This window comes from Lissotriton vulgaris, chromosome 9 (assembly GCF_964263255.1).
Source record: "Lissotriton vulgaris chromosome 9, aLisVul1.2, whole genome shotgun sequence".
NCBI lineage: Eukaryota > Metazoa > Chordata > Amphibia > Caudata > Salamandridae > Lissotriton > Lissotriton vulgaris.
In genome coordinates this window covers 1,044,768,926-1,044,789,983 of record NC_141697.1, presented here as the reverse complement: position 1 = coordinate 1,044,789,983, position 21,058 = coordinate 1,044,768,926, and the positions used below count along the sequence as shown (strand labels likewise).

At 42.7% G+C, this 21,058-nt stretch overlaps 1 protein-coding gene across 1 annotated transcript in view; it reads right to left on the bottom strand.

Annotated features, from left to right (window-relative positions):
- The window catches only part of SYN2 (synapsin II), a 1,078,985-nt gene that overhangs the window by 542,939 nt on the left and 514,988 nt on the right, over positions 1-21,058 (bottom strand). Inside the window, exon 4 of the mRNA XM_086938961.1 lies at positions 13,234-13,390. Within this exon, the coding sequence (XP_086795087.1) occupies positions 13,234-13,390 (157 nt within the window). The remainder of the gene's footprint in view (positions 1-13,233; positions 13,391-21,058) is intronic.

The window sequence follows — 21,058 nt, the reverse complement described above, 5'->3', positions numbered from 1 at the left end:
TTCTCAGGCCCCTCTTGGAAGTTCGCTCTTCATTGTAAATTTGTATTTTTTTCCTGTATATTCCTCACTCCTATGTGCTGTGTTGGATTTTGTGTTTGTGTACCCTTCATTTTTAGTCTCCTGTTTCTCTTTGCAATGGTCTATTTTGTACCACTTTTCTCTTGTAATGTAACTAGCTCCATATTGTACAGTGCTCTGACACCTTTGGGTAATATCCGTGCTTTATAAAAATGCACTAAATAAATGTAATCTCAAAGATAGCTTCGAATGGGGATAGATGTCATACACTGTCCTTGACCAAAGCCACAACAAGAAGATACTGCTGTAAGCAACATATTAGTCATATAGGTAGGACAACAGTAGCATGGCTTTTTACGTTCAAATGCTGAAGGCTGCCTTCCCATTCTCAGTACCTTTTTGTCTGTCAGCACTGTTAATCTTTAGCTCAATTGACTGGCAAATACATTAATAAAGGTCTTCAACCTGTTTTTGCAACTTTTTACAAATTCTTTAGAGTTATTGTTTGCTACAGATTGTAACAGTATTCAGTGCACAGTTCCTACAATACTGTTACAATTACTATTCTCTGGAATGTGCTGCTAAAGGTACCATTTATAGGCCAATCCTATTCAGCACTTGCGCTGTTGGGAAATCTGTTGTCTGTACTTTGTAGGGTCTGACTCCTCCCACAGTTTGGAGTGGCTTTTATCCTGTGTCATTGAAAATCATAGCCTCCAAATGGCTAATGTGTGGTGCATGTGCCATCTTTTTTGGTCGAGCCTAGACAACGCTTGCACTGTCAGGAAATCTGTTTTATGTACATTGTGGGGTCAGACTCCTCCCACCTTTTGGATTGGGTTTTGTGTATGTCCTTTAAAAATCAGACTCTGCAAATGGCTAATGGTGGGTGTATTTCCCACTTTTGTTCCAAAGTTCACTCCCATGGAGTATTGTCGCTGGAGCAAGCAGCAGCCGACGCCGACGACACCCAGCTGATCCTCTCCCTCACCAACGACCCCACCACCGCCAGAGCCAACCTACACGAGCAAGCAGCAGCCGACGCCGATGACACCCAGCTGATCCTCTCCCTCACCAACGACCCCACCACCGCCAGAGCCAACCTACACGAAGGGAGGAAAGACGTCGCCGACTGGATGAGGAACAGCCGCATCAAACTGAACTCAGACAAGACGGAAGTCCTCATCCTGGGATCATCAAACTCCGCCTGGGACGACTCCTGGTGGCCCCCGGCCCTGGGCACCGCTCCCAAGCCAACAGACCACGCAGGCAACCTGGGCTTCATTCTGGACTCCTCCCTGTCGATGACCAGACAAGTCAACGCCGTCTCATCTTCATGCTTCAACACCCTGCGCATGCTCCGCAAGATCTTCAGATGGATCCCCGCTGAAACCAGGAAGACAGTCACCCAGGCACTCTTCACCAGCCGACTGGACTACGGGAACACCCTCTACGCCGGAACCACAGCCCATCTTCAAAAAAGACTCCAGCGCATCCAGAACGCCTCCGCACGACTCATCCTGGACATCCCCCGACACAGCCACATCACCGGACACCTGAGAGACCTGCACTGGCTCCCCGTCAGCAAGAGGATCACGTTCAGACTCCTCACCCACGCACACAAGGCTCTCCACGACCTGGGCCCCAAGTACCTCAACGACCGCATGACCTTCTACACGCCCACCCGCCAGCTACGATCGACCAGCCACGCCCTTGCCACCGTACCACGCATCCGCAAAGCCACCGCCGGAGGAAGATCCTTCTCCTACCTGGCAGCCAAGACCTGGAACACCCTCCCCACCCACCTTCCGCGAACCCAGGACCATCTCTCCTTCAGAAAGCAGCTCAAGACCTGGCTGTTCGAGCAGTAGCATTCCCCCTCCCCCAGCGCCTCGAGACCCTCCCAGGTGAGTAGCGCGCTTTATAAATGCAGTGATTGATTGATTGATTGAGCAGCGAGAATGGTGGCTTCTGCTCTGGCAGGGTGCATGCTTTACTCCGAAAGCTCTTCTCTCAATGCGTATTTTTTTTGTGGCTGAAACACGAGCGCTTGTGTTTTGAGTAGCTGTTGGATTCTGGCCATAACATCATTTTTAGGTCTCGCGTGGGTGTGGCAGCAAAGCTGCCCGCCCTTGGAGAGATCTTGTAAACAAAAAGGGAGCCTAAGCCCCGCCCCTCCCTTCTATTGGGTAGCGTCAGCGTTCATGGTAAACGCTGGCTTCCCATTAGAAAGCAGGGTTTTCCGTTGCCACCCTGCCTGCTTTCGGAACGGCCCCTCCGGACATGGTAGCCTGCATTACGGCCGTCGTGACGAAGTTTCTTCTCTGAAGCTTCGTCACACTGCCTTGTTAGGTCTCGCTAGTTCAAGTAGGAAGCAGCTGCAAAGTGCTGCATGGCCACTCGCTACAGTTATTGCATTTCATAAGCATTTTTTAAATGTTTTAATTCTCCATTAGGAACGTGTATTGTAACACTTGCATGGTCAGCGTTTATTTAGGTGCCAGGTCTATTTACTGTCCCAGTCCGACCCCAGGTGCCGCCTTCCTGGAAGGTTTGGCCGTGTGACTCAGCGCCACATCCAGCAGGTCACATGACTGGCAGTCCGTGCCTGGCGCAGCCACAGACCGTGGGAGACCGCAGTGTGCGTGAGGCAGGTGTGAGGGAGATACAGCAGCGTTTATTTATTTTATGTATTTATTTTATGTGTTTTTATAGCGGAGGTGTCAGAGCGCTTCACAATTGGAACAGTGTGTGTGAGGGAGAGAGACAGCAGCCTCCGTTTGTGTATGGGTAACGGAGAGAGGCAGCTGTGTATGCCTGAGGGAGTGTGTGTGTGCGAGGGAAAGATAAGTGTGTGAGTGTGAGACATCGCTGTATATCTCAGGGAGAGTGACAGCAGAGTGAGAGTGACAGCAGAGTGAGAGTGACAGCAGAGTGAGTGACAGCAGAGTGAGAGTGAAAGCAGAGTGAGAGTGACAGCAGAGAGAGAGTGACAGCAGAGTGAGCATTTGTGGCGGGTCCGGGCTACCAGAGGCCCATAACAAGCATTTCCCCAACCCCATCCCCTAAGGCAGGCAGTTCATATGAGTGCTGCAATCATATGTGTTTTGCTTTGTTTTCTTACATTTTTGTTGCAGGTATCTCAGGAGAAACGGTTAATGTAAAGTCGTGTTGTTGATGCTTTGGTATTATGTAGTAAAAATGTTGGTATATGTTGTTTTTTCATTTACAGGTAATGTGTAATGTAAAATTGTGTTGTTAATGCTTTGGTGATATGAAATAAAGGTGTCAGTATATGATGTTTTGTTACAGGTAATAATGTCATATTTTAGTACGTGTTTCGTTGGTCAGGCGGTAAGGTCATGATTGGTGAGCATAGTTTTTGGTCCGTCGCGGGCATCACCATTTCTCAAATGGGGACGCCCGAGGGGGAGACAGAGGGTCTCAAATGGAACTCCAGGGGCAGTTACAGCCGGTCGGAAGGCTGAAAGAGTGCGGGGGCCAGGGAGTCCTCTTCCAGTAGGCTGGTTGGCCACCCCCGCACACGCATGTGCACAAGGGCGCAAGGATGAGAATTGCAGTGCCCCTTTGTGGAGTTAAGGCTCAGTGCGTAGGGGGGGGCCGGTGGAGATATCCGTCCGTTAAGCTGGACCCCTACGCAACTTTTACTCCAGGGGAGTTGTTTACAGGACATATCTGTTCAGGCTCAGGGCGTAGAGGGGGCTCGGGAGAGAGATCCGTCCGGTAAGCTGGACCCCTTACGCAATCTTACTCCAGTGGAGTCTTTGTAGTTTTTACTTGGATCTGGGGCTGCCAGTCACTGACCCTGACATAGGCTCTAGCAGGGATACGCAGAAAGTAAAGTATGTTCATCTTTTAGATTACAGTAGAAATGCTTATGTATTAGAAACATGTTAAGGTTAGCCAAGTAACATCTTGTACCTATCAATGTATCTGGACTTTCTGCTTAACTGTCATAATGTGAATAATAAGTTTAATGTTTTTATTTTGTAATAAAATACGGCCAGGAGGTTACTCCCCCTAATTCAAAACAGTGTGGTTTGAAGTGCTTATTTACAGGCTTTTAAGTTTGCTAAATTGGAGAGACTGGGTTATTTGTGGAAAGTATTTGCTCCCTACCAGCATGTTCTTAACGGCCCGGTGCATGCCTTAAAACCACAAGGCATAAAGCCGTAAAAAGGCACCCCACCCCAATATGTCTTATATTGTTTTCAGAATGCCTGAACTTCTCATATATATCATATCAAAGTGTGGTTTCTCAGCGAACAAGTTTGTAGGAAGTAATGCGCAAGGAAATAAACAGTACAGTGCTGGTGCACACATTTTCTGCTCTTTTGATGGCATTTCATAAAAACCTGTCATGCAAGACTTGGTGTTGTGAAATTTTAAATCTCGAGCAGGTGTTTACAGCTGGAACATATTGGGCCAGTTTTCTAAGACGGATGGAGGAGGGACACAAAATCCATCAATCAATTGCCAACCACTTTTCTTCTTTCAAAATGTCAACTCTCACACCTGGTTGGCAGAGGAACAAATCAATCTGCCAAAGATCCCATTGCCTCGCCCTCTTATCCGTAACCTGTGGATGGCGTGTCATCTCCAGGGCTGCCCTTTCATTGGTCAGAGAGTGTTTCTGTTAAAATTATTTTAAAGGCAAAACAACAAGTGATGAGACATCTGATTCCAGATCATGCTATTCTGAATGGACCCAGAATTTTAAAACTATACTTGTTGCATAGCAAAAGGTTTAGCATATTTTAGTGATTACATGCTCTTTTATGAAACATGTTTTATTCAGATTATTTAATATGGCTCTGAATTTTTCAATGTTGCTTTGATTTTGTTTCTATTTTAAAACCAGACTGACACCCGCCAGATAGTAAGTAGTTATATTTTGCAACATGTATGTATTAAGCAAAAATAGTTCTTATAGCTGACATAACAAGCTGAATTAGCTTGTGTATGATCTTATTATCGAAGAGCACAGGTGTAATTTTCTGCAACACATAACTTGCATTGTGCACACAATGCATGCAATGTAATAGTACAGGAGTGTGAGGGTCAGACAATCTAGAAGGAGACCTTGGTCATCAGGGGTAGATGCAATCGGGGACCAATAACTCCTTGGCAAAGAAGAGAGTGTTTTCACAGTTTTGCTTAGGAGAGCAGAGTACAGTTGGATCAGATGCATGAAGAGAAAAGTCGGGTTTGATAAGATTAAAAAATGTAACGTGGGAATGGCATTAGTTGGTTGAGCCAGCGTTACACTCCTAAAGTTTGCAGCTGGAAAAAATTTGACAAATTGGCACAAAACTTTACATTGTGCTTCAATTGTGTTTAATTAAAATATGCATATAGATATAATGAATTGCATTGCTAGAGCAGGGCAGCTGCAGCATGGCCGCAAAGCTAGCTGTGAAATAAGTATGGTACAGTTCACACCTGTTTGGCTCACCTTCCTCCATTCAGCAGCTTGCCCCGCCCCCAGTCATCAACACGGAAGATTGACACCATGGGCCTGATGTCTCTGGTGCAGGGTGCTGCAGCCTGGCACAGAGCTAGCAGTGAAATAAGTTTTGTATGGTGCCTGTTATTAATTTGTCCACTGTGGCTGTTTCTCCAAATGTGTTTAAAACTCAGCATATCACAAGATGTATGTCTCTCTCTTCACTCTACCAGACAACTATCTCTTCAACTTTACCAACTAACCACTAAACACTCCCTCTCTCTATATATATATATATATATCTACTTTTCTCTATCTCTCTTTCACTCTCACTAATTCTTTCTCTTTTCCCTCTACCTCTTACATATATACGTAAATAACTATCTTTCTATACAATTTCTCTCTTGTTTTCTATCACTTTCGCACTCACATCCTCTCTCTCACATAAGTAAAACACATTTCCATTACAACACCAATAGCTCTAACTAAACGCGAGACCTATTGCATTGCAAACGCTTGTTACTTGTAGTGATGAGAACAGACTCTGTGATAATCTCCAGGAAGTTCAATTTCAGATCTCTATCTGTTGTTGAATTTGTGCCTCTGCCTTAAGAAGGTCCCTCCTTATTTTTTTGGGCAGGTTTACTTTCCAAATGGCGTACCTATATCATCCATCTTTGCTACTGAATGATTATGAAATAATCTGCGGTGATAGGACTGGTGCTACTGTTGCCCTAGATTGAGGGCATGGTGCAGTGGCACTTTGTGATCTTGGATTTGTGATTGAAACAGCATACTGAGAGCAAATATACAGTGCTTAATCTGTGAAAAAGTAAGTGACGAGCCCTTGTCAGGAGGCCACCGCAGCTTGCATCAACTATTGTCCTTGACAGCACTGCCAAAGCCAGTACCAGCCCAACTAGCAAGCATCACACACCTCTAGGTGTGACAAATTTAGACTATTCCAGGCCCCCATAGCTATATGAATGGCAGGTATTACCCATTTTTAGGGTATATTTAAATAATAAACAACTGTTATTGTGCTTGTCGCTAAATTAGATTGTCATAAATGCTGGTTTTGACAGTTAAGTGCCGGTACTAAGCACTGGAAACCACCGGCTCAAATTGAGCACTGTAAGTATGTCACATGAGCTGATGTAGGTTTCTTAGTTGAAGTGGGAAACTGAATTGTGAGGAGGAATGCATGACCTCCCACCCAGTTAAGCAATCTGGGCCTGATATACAGAGAGACAGTTCACAATCAATGGTTGATCCTGCAGCAATAAAAGAGGCTCATTCAGAACGGTCATACTGGGTCAGCTCTAGGAGGGGAACACAAGCAACCCGTGGCTGGTTTTGGCCTTTTTAATGCAGATTGAGAGCTCCTATTGGAGCTTCTGCACTATAAGCTTGCGTCTTTTCTGGGCAGAACAATTTTAAAACTGTACTTCATATCTTCCTCTGCTGTTGTTTGGGGAACCCGAATTACAAGCTCTGAAGGAGGTGGCAGACAGGACTGAGGCAAAAATGTATAAACCTTATAGAATTTATATTTGTAACATTTATACTGCATTATTAAGTTGCCATTGTATTAGATGTTCTCTATATTTTTAGAATGCAGTGAATATAATGATTTTATGTTATACCAAGACCCTGATTTTGTTTTTTAAACACAAAGTAGGCTTTGCCAATGGAAAATCTATTTAGTCTATGTAGTTAACAACACTCTTAATCCCGAGTGCTATAAACCTTGCGTGCAACACATTTTCGTCTTTCACTTCTAAACATTATGCAAATGTGAATTGTGAAATTTATTTATGTAAATAATGGCTTAGTGGTGAGACAAGGCTCAAGATCGCAGCGTGCGGCCTCATTTAGAGATCCAGAGCTACGGACCTGAAGTGAGGACAGCGTTGCGGGCACAGCTTTGCTGCCTGACTCCCTGTGCCTTCGCCGCAATCTGCGGAGAGGAAACGGATAAGTAGACTCCCGCGGCCACACTTACTGACATGAGGCTCGGCACTAACAGCAGCGGTGGACCGTCTGGCATTGATCGGGTTCTACTGAGAGGCCCCTGATTCACTGGAGGTAGGCAAGGGCTCCTACCTCAACTAACCAGTCCAAATCCCCCATGGAAGACAGCGCGAGGACATGGGTGGCCGGTGAAGCAGCAGCAAGGTAGTGGGGAACCCTCCTTTAATACTGCCTGACTATAAAATGGTGGACTCAGGCCCACAAAGCTGTGTTTTCAAGCCCACACTACTTTGACGCTAGCTTGGACTTTACTGGATACCCAGCGCAAGCACATAAGCATAAAGATACCGAAGATCGGAAAGTAGGTTGCATCCAACTGGGCACCAGTGATAAATAGGGAGTGCCTGACCCTAAGATGGCCACCGCAGTTTGGTCTTCATCCTAAGCATTCCATCCCCTTTTGGGGCTGTGGAAGCCAGCATTGTTTATGTGGCCACAGGCGCCTTTTAGAGAGTGCTTACAGTGGCACGAGGGGAGCATTCAGGAGAAGCTTGGAGTCTGAGGCAGCCCCAGTTCCAGTAGAGATCGCTTCTATGCCACCTAAGAAGGTGACCTCTAAGGTGTCTAGCTACTTTAGGCCTGCGGAGAAGACACAAGCCCAGGAGAAAGAAACCCCGGATCCAGTCATGGCCCTGACCAAGGAAGACCTGCTCAGCTCTTTGAAGGACTTTAAAGCAGAACTCGGCGCTGAACTTAAAGGAGACCTGCAGGCCTTCATGGCTAAATTGAAAACCGATCTCTGACAGCTGCCTGTTGTTTTCAAAATCAGGCCACAACTCGAATGGGTGAGGTTAAACCTCGTCAGACCCCCTTCCACCTCCCATGGAGGGCAATGGTAAGATCTTGTGTCATTCTCGGCACACTCATGGTGTAGTTAAGAGTCCCCAGGAAGCCCAACCCCAACATGGCCAACAGTGGTGACTTTTTTTCCCCCTTGCTGATCTTTTACTTTTAATTACAAAACCCTGCCTGGACTGTGCCCGAATTCAAGAGGACGTCTGGAATTCTCTCGGACTATGGCTCCCCCCCTCCCCCCCACCCGCACTATACTGACATTCCCCTGAGTACACTTGACCCCTACCTGGAAAGCGGAGTTCGAGAATTTTGTCCGACGCCCAGTGGAGCTGCTCCATTCAGCTAATTGAGGAGATTGGCCTTGGTTCATCCCCTGACCGTCAACTGCCCAGCCGGACACTGGACACAGTTTTCTCCCTGTCTCTCCGTTTTGCCCCCCCCCCCTTCATATTCCTGCCTTTTCCTTTTTTTCTTTTCTTTCGATCTTTCTGACCGATGCCCCTTGGAGCTTCCTAGATAGCTATAGGGAAGACTGGCTTTGGATATCCTCCCTGGCCGCCCCTTCCGGTCTTTGGGCAGCTTTCCCTTTATCTCTTATTCCATCTTCCCCCTCATCCACTCCCTTCTCACTCCCCCTCTCCTCCTTCCCTCTCGACTTGCCTCGCCCGGAGTACACATGATCTCTACCCTGACAGCTGAGTACGGGCATTTTGTCCGACTCCCTGTGGAGCTGCTCTGTTCAGCTATTGAGGAGATCGGCCTTGGTTCATCTCCTGACCATCACCTGCCCAGTCGGACCTTGGGCACAGTTTCTCCCCTTCTCCCTGTCTCACCCACCCCCCTCATTGTATTTCCGGTGCTCTGCTTTCTCCTCGTCGCCTTTCTTTCCAGCTTTCGGACTGATGCCCGTTGGAGCTTCCTAGAGAGCTATAGAGGAGACTGGCTTTGGATTATCTCCCTGGTCTCCTACCCACTCGGTCTTTGGGCTTACCTTCCCTTTATCTCTTTTCCGTCTTCCCCCTTGTCCTCTCCCTTCTCACTTCACCTCTCCCCTTTCCCTTTTCCCTCTCTATTTGTCTCTCCGGACCTTCCTCCCCTCCTTTCCTATAAATTCTCTCAACCTCGTTGTATGTTTACTGTACCTTGCCACGCTATTGTAACTGATGTAATTTGTTGTGCAATGTTCCTCTGTTATAGCGCTCTGATACCTACGGGTCTAGCCAGCGCTTTATAATCCTTTTGATGTACCTTCTATTGCAAAGTTCCCCTGGTTATGCGCTCTGATACCTTAAGGTCTAGATAGCACTATATAACCTTCGCAAATCAAATAAACTACAAACTGTTTTTTCCTGAACGCTGAGACCTGAGCAACATTGCTGATGACCGGTGGAGCTGCTCGACAGCTAATGAGGAGATTGGCCCTGGTTTCCCCAAAGAACGTCACCTACCCAGCTGGACATTGGGCATTATTCCTCCTCGTTTCCCCGCTATTACTCCTTCCTCCCCTCCCTCCTATGAATTTTTGAAACATTGTTTATGTGTACTGTACCTTACTTTGCTCTTGTATCTGATGTATCTTGTAACGCAACGAACCTAAATGTAAAGCGCTCCGATACCCTCTTGGGTCAAGTTTGCGCTATATAAAACTTTATAAATAGATAAATAAAAATGTCTTATTTAATGTAAAGAGTAGGTTTGAGCATATCCATAATCTTTTCCCTCTGACATGTAAATGGTTCAACATGGGTTGCTACCTCAATCAGGTTACATCTAGCCACTATTGCTGCATTCATGTAAACCAGAGATTGTCCTTCTCTCTTCTAAAGACCTCAATAGGTTCATCCTACCCAGGACATTTCCTGTCCCTTCTTGAAACCTTAAAATCATCCTTATCAGACTGATGGGCCCACCCTTCAAACCCATGCATTCATGCCCTATTCAATTCCTCTCATAGAAGGTTGCCCTCTTCAACGCAATCACCTTTCTGAGGTACATGAGTGAACTGCAAGCTCTCATACTGCAAGAACCCTTTTTACAGGGATAAAGTAGTTCTCAGGACTAATCTCTAATTCTTACCCAAGATGGTCTCTGCCTTCCACCTCAATCAATCTATTGAGCTCCCAGTCTTCTTCCCACAACCCAACTCGGAAGCTGTAAATGGTACTTCACACTCTGGACAATAAACATGCTCTACTCTATTACATTTAGAGACAAAGGGCCATATGTATCATTCAAAATTGCGATTGCAAATGCCGAAATGCACAGAATTTCAGCATTTCGATTGCAATGTAGCAAAGTTGGTCAGACTGTCCTTGGAACTTTGTTTTAAATCTCTGACCCATCCACTTGTGTTTTAACCACTTACAGCAGGTCTGCTTTTCAGTCTATGCACAGCCACATGTGCTCTAAAAGGAATATGGTATTTGGCCTGTAAGCATCTGTTTGTTCCAAGCCGTGCTCTAAATTCACTTGTGCCGACTGCCTACCCTCCTCCCCGGAAGCCAGTTTCTGATGCAGGCTTTTCCCTTTTTGATATGTTCTTTCTACTGCATGGTCACTGTTCAGTTCTATGCACACTACTCCTTAATTAAATCCACCCTTTTGGCAAAAAACAATTGAACAATAGAGTTGATGTCCATGCACATTTACACCTAAAGGAGGAGTCACTGAGACCTTGTGACTTGAAAGACTTCTTCTTCGAGAAACAACTTGCAACGTCTGAGCACAATACTAGATGGCAGGACTATGCACTGCATATCTAAAACCACACACGCTATGAACTTAAAATGATCATGCTAGCAGTCATGCTACAAACAATTTAACTATATTCTGTATTTACTTTTGCACCTACCATTCATTATATGATCTTAAATACAAAAAGGTATGTTCTTTCCACGCATTCTTATCTACATACTTTAACATAGCCTAGTAGACCATGATGCAATTAAGGAGCTACTGGTAGCTTCATATTAATTTCAAATACAGAGTACAAAGTTCAGAAAGACAAGAAAGTATGTCACAAACCTTTAAAAGTAAATAATGAAAAACATTTTGTTCTGTATCTTGGACAGACAGTGGAAACCGGAAACCTGAGGTCAAATCCCACCTTCCTCTACTTGACCAAACAGTGATTCTATGCAAATCAAATTTTAAGTGATCCTTATTTTCATTAACTGACAAAATTAGGCACACAACTGATTAATTGCCTAGAGTGTGCATTATATACAGAAAATCGCTCATACAAAGTTTGGTAGAGCATAGAGATGATCCATATATAATGACGTTGATTCCTTCCACAGCCACACAGCAAAATGAATTGTGACGTCTCTCACTCATGGCAAAATCACGTACGATTATATTGATTCTGACGAAGTAGATATTTTATTTTACATTTATAAAAGGTTTAAAATAGGCACAAACAATTCATAAATCCTACCCCTATTTAACAAGATACTTAGCATGAAAGTAAAAATGCAATTTGCCTTTGGCATCACTACAGATAGAAACCAGTACTATTATCAGTTTAGAACCACAGTCTGTGTTATTGAAAATGTTTATCAATATCAACAAAAATATGACTTTTTTGGGTGTTCACCTAATTTGTGTTGAACATTCCCCAGATACCCCAATAGTAAAACAATTTTCTTACCCTTTCTCACATTTATGACTGTGGGCAAATTCTAGTATGTTGCAGATTTACAGACGTATTGAGTGCAATCATGCCAGGAAATATCCAGAGATCCTGAATTTGCAAATTTAGATCTGCAATGTCCGTGTTAAAATTCCAAATTTTGCGCATTTGATTTCCACTTTCATGTGCATATTATTTGCACAATGGGCCAGAATTGTACAAATATGTTTAAACTTTAGAGTAAACAGATGCTAAAAAAGGGCACTACAGTGTTTAAGAAGATAGGTTTTTACAAATTCAGGATACTTGTTCACAATTACAAAATTATCATTAATATCAATATGAATAATAGCAGCAATATAAATCTAGTAATGATAAAACAAATACTAATATTAATAATATAATAAACAGTAAGCTTTGTAATTACGGTGTTGATGTTTACAGGGTAAATTGGTGCTAAACTCTATTTTTTGCCACCTAAAACCAGGGCATAAAAAAACTGAAATTTCAGATCACACCTGTTTGGATTTATAGAGCTGAATTGGAAAAAAACAGTCATTCTAAATGTGTTATCCAGCATTAGGGTTTATGTAAGGAAAGCCTAGGGGAGGTGTTGCTCATGTAAAGAAAACATATTTTAAGAACTATTTTTCACACAATTCATCACAGATCTATACATTTTACTCTGTGGTGGTTGTATTTAACTGAAGGTCTAAGAGCTAATGTAGGTAGCATGGTACCATAGATGTAAAGGCATTTTAGTTTCTATGTGCATATCATATATGAATGATATAAATGCCATGTGAGTTATTACTCTCCAAGGACTTGTATTTAGTTGCATTTTTTGTTTCAGAAAAAAAAAATTGCCCTGTACGGCTGTATCTTTTTTAAACAAACTATTTTTACTTGATTCTCTTCTACCTTATGTATGTTCTGCACTTAGGAGAATATTGCGTTTTTGTTTTCAAGACTATTCAATTATTTTAGGAATCTGCTTATCAAGAAATATACAGCTCAAACGTAAGTTATGTTTTAGTAACTTGAATTGCTTTGCGAAACTAACACCCATTTAGATTCTTTGTATGAAATGTACTTTGAATGAAAATATTTCCATTCACAACATTAGTTTAATGTTTTTCTAAAGTTGATCATTAATCTTTAAACTTTCCTCGTGGTTGCACTTCCATGGATAGGCTGAGCCAGATTTTGTATTCACAAGTGCTATTACAGGGCACATGCATGGCACAGAGCTAATATTAAATTAGAGAAAAAAAGGTTTAGCACTTACCACCCACGGTTTATCACAAAAGTTGTATATTGACTCTAAGGAGTTGACACTTGGTATTCCAGCATACTGCATTCCTATAATTAGGTTACGATAGTCTTCATTCTCAGCCATACTATATGAATGTTGCCGAATAAGAACAAAGTCGGGTCTGAATGATCTAAAAGGATAAATAATTAACACAAAAATAGCTGTTACAGGTAATTATAAATTATGTTTATGATAATACTGCAGTATAGGGCAGTAAAGTGAATACATTTACATTACTTTGGCTAATAACACCTTAGAAGTGCCCACTAAGCTTTTTTTACCACAGCCCCTAAGAATTGTCCATAAGGCTGTGCTGCACTCCAAGTAAGATGCATTATTATTAATGGTGTTAGCACAGCACATATGATTGGAGAACATTGGAGATGTTCTTATTTTGTGACTGAATTATTACAAGAGAAAAACTGCAGCCAATCAAATAAAACACATGGTAGAAATATCCTCTGAAAAGAAACTCTAGATTAGATTACAATGGAACATACAGATACTGATTACGACACAGTGCAGCATAAAATATTTAACGTCCGATCTCCCTGCTTTCCTACCAAGCTAAAGTTCTCAAGAACGGTATCACCCAGCAGCTCACCGAATTCCTGAAACAAAACCACCTAATGGATGCCTCTCAATCAGGATTCCTTGTCAACCACAGCACTGGGACCGCACTGATTGCCGCCACGGACAACATCAGAACACCCCATGACTGTGGAGAAATGGTGGCCCTGATCCTCCTTGACCTCTCCGCAAACTCTCTGCGGCATTCGACACAGTCTCCCACAACACCTTCATCAACAGATTCTATAACATAGGCATATACCTTATGCCTGGTATACAAGACTTTACACAACGCTGGCCCAGCGTTCTTCACTCAGAACCTTACCCCCTATTGTCCATCTAGAGCACTGCGCTCCTCCAGCTCCATGGAACTGGTGATCCCCCAAACTATATCTGTCAACTGGGGTGACAGAAGATTCCTTGTGGCTGCTCCAAAACTATGGAACACACTGCCTCATTCGATCAAGACCAGCACGTCCCTTTGGTCTTTCCGAAAAAACCTCAAAACCTGGCTTTTTAATCAATGATCTCCTAGTCCCCTTGCTGGCCAAACATTGCAGTTACTTAGCGCCGAGATGCCCACGGGCCTTCGTTTCACGCTTTACAAATGTTTCTATAAATAAATAAATAAATAAATATGGCAAGACGCCCTCAAGTGGATTTCCTCTTTCCATACAGGGTGCACACACAGCATCCGACTGCGTCTCTTCACCTCCACACCCAAAGACATCATATTTGTATATGTTTTAATCCTTTTGGGAAAGATACAATTTTGCTTTGACAACTGTAATTGTCTATACAATTGGTAGTTTTATGACTTCATGCTTGATTGATGCCTTGTGACAAAGGTTGCTCTCAATACAGTAGGCTTGATTTGGTTATGGCACAGGGCAATGACAAAGGTTACAGGCTTGGTATTTTTATTGTAAAAAAGGTATGACAAAGGCATTTGTCCAAGCCTAAGTATTGGGAATAACACTTGCTGAAGTCAATACGCCTCTTATGATGGATTGTTATTGCATTGTTTTATGGACTGTTGACAGATCTTGTATTATAAAAAATATCACAGATTACCTTGGTAGGCAAGGATTTTGGTGTTGATCATTCCCTCTGAGAAATCCTGTGGGTAAATGATTTGCACTGTAATAATGCTTTATAGAATAATTTTGGTAGGAGCTTGTTTATTCCTCCTTGATTTGAGTGTAATTTACAGTCTTTTTCCCTCTATGAAAGCATACAGCATGAAGGTCTGGGTCAGCCCACTTCAGCCATTTTTACTTTTCCTATTTGAGACTTTGAGTAACTGTGAAAGACACTGTCTTGACACTTATGACAGTCTACCACATGGTAGCACAGTTTGTCTAATTTATGGATGAGCACAAAAACAGAGGTTTATTAATTTAACCTACGTAAAAATTTAGTAGCACCTGCCACACAAGCCTTTCTTATAACTACTGGTGGCCTGGAATAGTCTGAATTGTCATACTTGCAGGAGTGTGATAGTAGTAGTGTTGGCAGAACTGGCAGGGCAATGGGTAATGCAAGCTGTAGTGGCCTCCTGATGAGGGTCCTGGCACTTATAGTTTTACAAACCAAGCACTGGTCTTATTTCATTTCTGCCCTTCTCCCATTTTAATTTACATTTGTTAGAGCACATTACAACCACTCAGACAGTACAAAAGAATCACTTGGCTGCTGTTAATTTCATATGCAATCTGTTGCATCTTGAGTAGGTACTGCCTCAAAACCTGGCGACTATCATTAAATAGCATTGCCCATGCCATTGAGGAACTTTAAAAGAAGTCTACACCATGCACAATGCAACTCCAAGATGGTCACCTGCTGTTATGTTTAATATTGATGGTTATCACAAGAACATGCATGCCATGTTTAGGTGGCAGCACGTTTTCTTTTTTACTTGAATTCTTTTAATTTATCTTGCATATGTTTTTTAAATTGTTGTGTAGGTTTTCGCGTGGTTGGGTAGCTGGGTGGTTACAAGAATGAGTTGGTAGATGGATAAATGATGGATGTATGCAAGGCTGAGGGAAAGGGTGTGACATATGATGATTTATTGAGTGCCAAAACCCATCAATCAGTGAAGAGGCTCTTTCATTTATAAGCAACCCCTAGAGGCGAGGCCTTCATGTTTGTGCTACTTTAGCAGTTCTGGTTCATTCCTTTATTGTAAATCCTCTGTGTTTTGTGGGCATGCTCGCTGTGTAAGTTTTGAAATTTCTCCCTGTAATATTACTTTCTCTGTTGAATGAAAAAATTGAGAAGGGGCCAATATTTTATAATCATTTCATGAGTTTGTTACTCAATGTGGAAAAGATAGTGACACTATCCTAAAAGTACATGTCCTGCCTTTCAGTTACACAGCACCCTGCCCTTAGTGTCACTTAGAGCCTTCCTTAGTGGGGCTTATGTGTAATAAAAGGGGAGTATAGGACATGACAGCAGGATGCTGACTGCTGCATGTGGAAATGAAAAGAAGTGCTTTAGAATGTGAGATATAGTCTTCTTTTTAAGCGTTTGTTCAAAATAATTAAACAGCGTATCATTGAAGGACAGATTTGACAGCTTCACACTTTTGTACATGTGTCCGTGTCTAATTAAAATACAGGTTCTGGCTTTCTGACATTTTCCGGCAAAACAGCTGCTTTTTGGGCTGGTTGGATTGCTCTGATCCATCCCTAAATTTGCTACACCAATATATTTGCTGCAACTTGCACCATTCTAGACGCATTTCATCTGAAATTGCCTTAAACCCTCCCCTGCTGATGACGGAACCGCTCCGTCATCAGCCGCGGTCGCGCTGTGCTGATGACGGAGCGGTTCCGTCATGGCCCGGCCGCCGCGCCTGCGCGGCGCTGATTTCGCGCAACCGATGCTGGTGACGGAGCGGTTCCGTCACCAGCATGCGCCCGCTGCTCGGCTGCCATCCCCCCTTAGCACTGCGGCGGAATAGCCACCGCAGTGAAGGGGTTAAACCCATGTTCCACTATCCATTATTGGGGGTCAGGTTGTTTGATATAGCCCCATGTCCAGTGCAATATGGGGCTGGCTGGAAAATGTTGCTGTGAGTGACTTTTTAGGTGTTTGTGTAATCACTTAATTGCTTTTGCGTAATTACAACCAATTTCGCAAAACGTACACTATGTGAAATACAAAACAGGTGTTAAGCGCTACATTTTAGCATGAAATGGGCAGTTGCTTTCTTTTTGGATGTTAGGATGCATGTCTCCCTAAAAATTGTACAAAAATCATAAGTGCCGTGAACAGCAACCACTCACATTTTGGCTGTTTGCATTGTTTTTGCCCTCCTATGGTAACATTATGCCATGCAGTTTAATGGCAGAATTTAAGGAATTTTGCTCAAGTGAAAAACAGCTTTCTGAATTTTATACTTTAAGGCAGTGGTTCTTAACTAAGGGATCCCTGGTGGTCTGCGATTCCTACTCAGGCCATCTGTGATTGCTTAGAAAATTAAATATTATTAATAGATTAATAGATTAATAAAGTGTACATACGTAAAGATGCAAAATGTACAGTTGAAAACTTTAAAACAATCTGTAAATGTGAAGGAATTTTAAATTGAGGCAGAAATTAAGTTAGCATCCTCAGATTGATTTGTGGGAGTAGTGCACGTGCAACAAACATAATATAGATTGAATGATTAGTGGCCTCAATTAAATGTATAAAATCTCCAATCTTTCTATTAAAATTACAAGGAAGATTTTTTCCAATATTTGTGTGTGAATTAAAACAATATTTCATAAGTTTTTTTATTATGCATGATCGTTTCAGTATTTTTTTGCATTGTTTTGCAGTTCAAATCACGGAGAATCCTTAGGCTGCGGTCCCCAGCTTCCAGTAATGACTAAGAGGGGGGTAGTCGGATTGCAATATTGATTCAAAGGACCACCCCGGGTTCCACTAATGGTAAAGTGGTGATCCACAGAAGTCAAAAGGTTAACTGCTTTAAGATCTTTCCGAAGTTACTGGGTCCACATAAAAAGGGCTCACCCTACATACAGTGTTTGGTTTAGAAATGTGCTGGTTTGTGAGAATCTTAAATATTTAGGTTTGCTGTGCTGATTATTACCTATACCACTATACCTTCTGATGCTGTCGTCTTTAAGAACAAAGTCTGGGCTATTTTTGTATTTTTGGTTGCACACAACTACAAGCTATAAATCAGAGTGCTTTAATTACACAGAGCGAAATACACAAGCACTGCCCCTTAAAATTAAGCACTCTATGGTTTGGACAGGAACAGGCAGCCTAGACCTAAAATATGGGTGTCTAGTGTTTATTTATTGTCAATATGCATGGCTTAATGTTTGTACACATCGAGTAGGATGAATCTTGGTTAAATCCTACTTTGCATTTTAAGTTGTGTAATTATGTAATTATGTGAATATGTAGATAGGAAAGCAATTATATCCTCAGACTATTTACTTTGTCCAATATTGTAAAATATGCGCGACTTTAACAGTAAGCCATTGTAGTGATAACGACGACTGTAAATTCGCACCAGTATACCGTCAAACTAGAAGAACGTTGATGTGGTCTCTCTGGATCTGCAGCTGCTTTTTGCTTCCTACCCTGGGAATCGAAAAGAAAATTGTGGGATGTGATTAGAGTGATAGGGGATTTAAGGTTCTTATTTATGACTGCATACAATGCCGCTCCTCATCCACCACTCAACGGCTCAAAGAGGAGTCGAAGAAATTCAAATAAGTATCAGCAGTATGTTTTCAGCCTCACAGCACTGATTGGTCTATACCACTAATGTCGCCTAATGCAGTCTATTAATGTTGTGTCTTAAGAGCTATTCTTTCCTTCCTTGCTGCTTTTATTTTTGTATTTATTTGATACACATTCATATAACTGTGAGCCAGAGAAAAGCTTCAAAATGTGAATTATAAGACAGTACCTGGACGAGGGAAATACAAAACAGACTGGGATAAAAAGGCAAGAGCTAATATGAAACAGTAGTAAATCACAATGTAAGCTTGAAAAACGAGGTTAACCATGTTTAAAGAATTCTAGAGGGGATGTCTGCAGACCAATGGAGGCTCCTCCGCAAGGGCGGAGGAGCGTCGCCACACTGCCTGACTCAGAGCCAGCAAATGTCAAATAGAAGGATGATTTTGCATTCTTTTATTTTACATTTTGCTGGCTTTTAGCCAGCGGTGTTGGGAGGGGTGGGCGAGGTATCGGAGGGGGGAAAAGAAGTGCCCGTGCACTCCACTCCCTAAGCGCTCATGTGTGTTTGGCCGGCCAACTCAGGTCGACCAAAACAAACATGCGCACTTAGGTTTTCTCCAGCTCAGCTGCATTGCGAAATCCCACATACTCCCTGGTCAGAGCTGGTCGTCTTTCATACCTGCTCAGACCAATCACCACGTTGCAAAGCGCAGCCCTTGGACAGGGAGTCTGCCCCAGGGGCTGCTGGGACCCAGGAAGAGGAGGGCACAATGAGAAGGCACACTGGAGGCAGCCGGCGGTAAAACATAAGTCATTTAAAATATATATATTGTACCATCCCCCCACAACGCCTCCTGCGCTACCCCACACACCCCACCACCCTTTGCTTATGGCGCCTGTCACTGCTACAGACGATTCTAAAGATGCATGCATCTCGTTCACAGCATTTTGTTGCCAACCCTCTGCTATCTTACTTAATTTGGCATTAAATGAAGATCAGATTCCTTGTTGGTTCATAATGTGAGGCGATAGAACTCAGGTACTCAAGGGGACAGATTTTGATGAATTTCGTACAGGGAACAGAGAACTTTAAAAGTGATTCTTTCTATGACAGGGAGCCAGTGCAACATTTGGAGCATTGCAGAGCTAAGATCACACCAAGAAATGCTGAAAATTAGCCTCAAAATTAGTCTCGCTGGGTAGATCTGAAGGACTTGGGGGTCGTATAGATAGTTTGACTATGAGGTAAGACAAAATCATTACAAAATCATTACTATTAAAGTCTTGATTTAGTTCCATTGGGAAATGAAAGAGTAAAAAATAAAACAAAGTAGATCAAGGTCTATATCCATTAGCGATTATTATTATTTTATTTTTTATTTTTTTTATTAGGAGTATTTGTTAAACAGCCTCTAGCCCAGGGGGAATGGAGTGTTATATGTAGCAGAAATAAATACATCAGGATAGATGTGTAGTGTACTTCCTATTTTCCCAATAGGCTCTGCGCATTGGAATAACATAAACAGCAGTGTAGACGTAGGACTGAGGTAATCTAGGTCTCTACTGACTATGTTAGACTTAATTTAGGTTTGCCAGCTAGCTCAGAGGTCACTAGAAACTTTCTCGAATGAATAGGGAGGGGTTAACTTCCCTGATTTAGACAAGAAGGGATTCAGCTTCTGATAACCGCATAAACATGACAACTTTGCTCCCTCAGAATAAAGAGTGTATCTCTAGAGTCGTGTGAAAACAATAGACGGCTATTTCACTCAGTCAATCGTGCATGCTTAGTTCCACCAGAGTGCAGAGAAAATAGAGAGACGGGCGTTTTCAATAAAAGGTGTTATTTTATTGAGCAGTCTTCTTTCTCATGCAAGAGAAATGAATTGCCACAATTGCAATACTTATCATAAAGTAAAGTGCGTACAGTAAAAGTAGTATTATGAAATAATACTGTAAAAGCATTGATACGGTTTCTTAGCCATACGATACTTTAAAATGGATAAAATATATACATACATAAAAACATTGACTAACAAACTCAACTGGTGTTTCTAGATACGCCTACCACAGTGTACCTGACCTAAGCCTAATACGTGGGAAGGAGTAAGTGAGTTTACAGTTTTTAAGTTAAGTTAAGTTTTGTCAAGTATCTCAAGTATCGGAATCAAGAATTCTCTCTAAGGTTTTAATCAGCTCCATACCTTGGTTCTAGAATGAAGGAGGTCTAGTATCTCTCTTCTCAGGACTCGATCTCCCAGCAACCCGCGAGGGTGACTTGGGAACACCGGAGCTGGATTTTCTCGGCATGAGAAAAAGCAGCTTCTCCAGCGCGTCAAAGGGGAGGGGCGGCTTCCTCTGGCTCTCGCATCAGCTCAGCTCCGGATAAGTAGATAGCCGCTCTGCTCCACACCACCGTGTGTTTGCTTAAGGCAACGTTGGTATATTTATACCTGAAAGGTGCCGGGTTTTGACGTAAGGTTGGACATAAGACGTCACTAAGAACTAACAG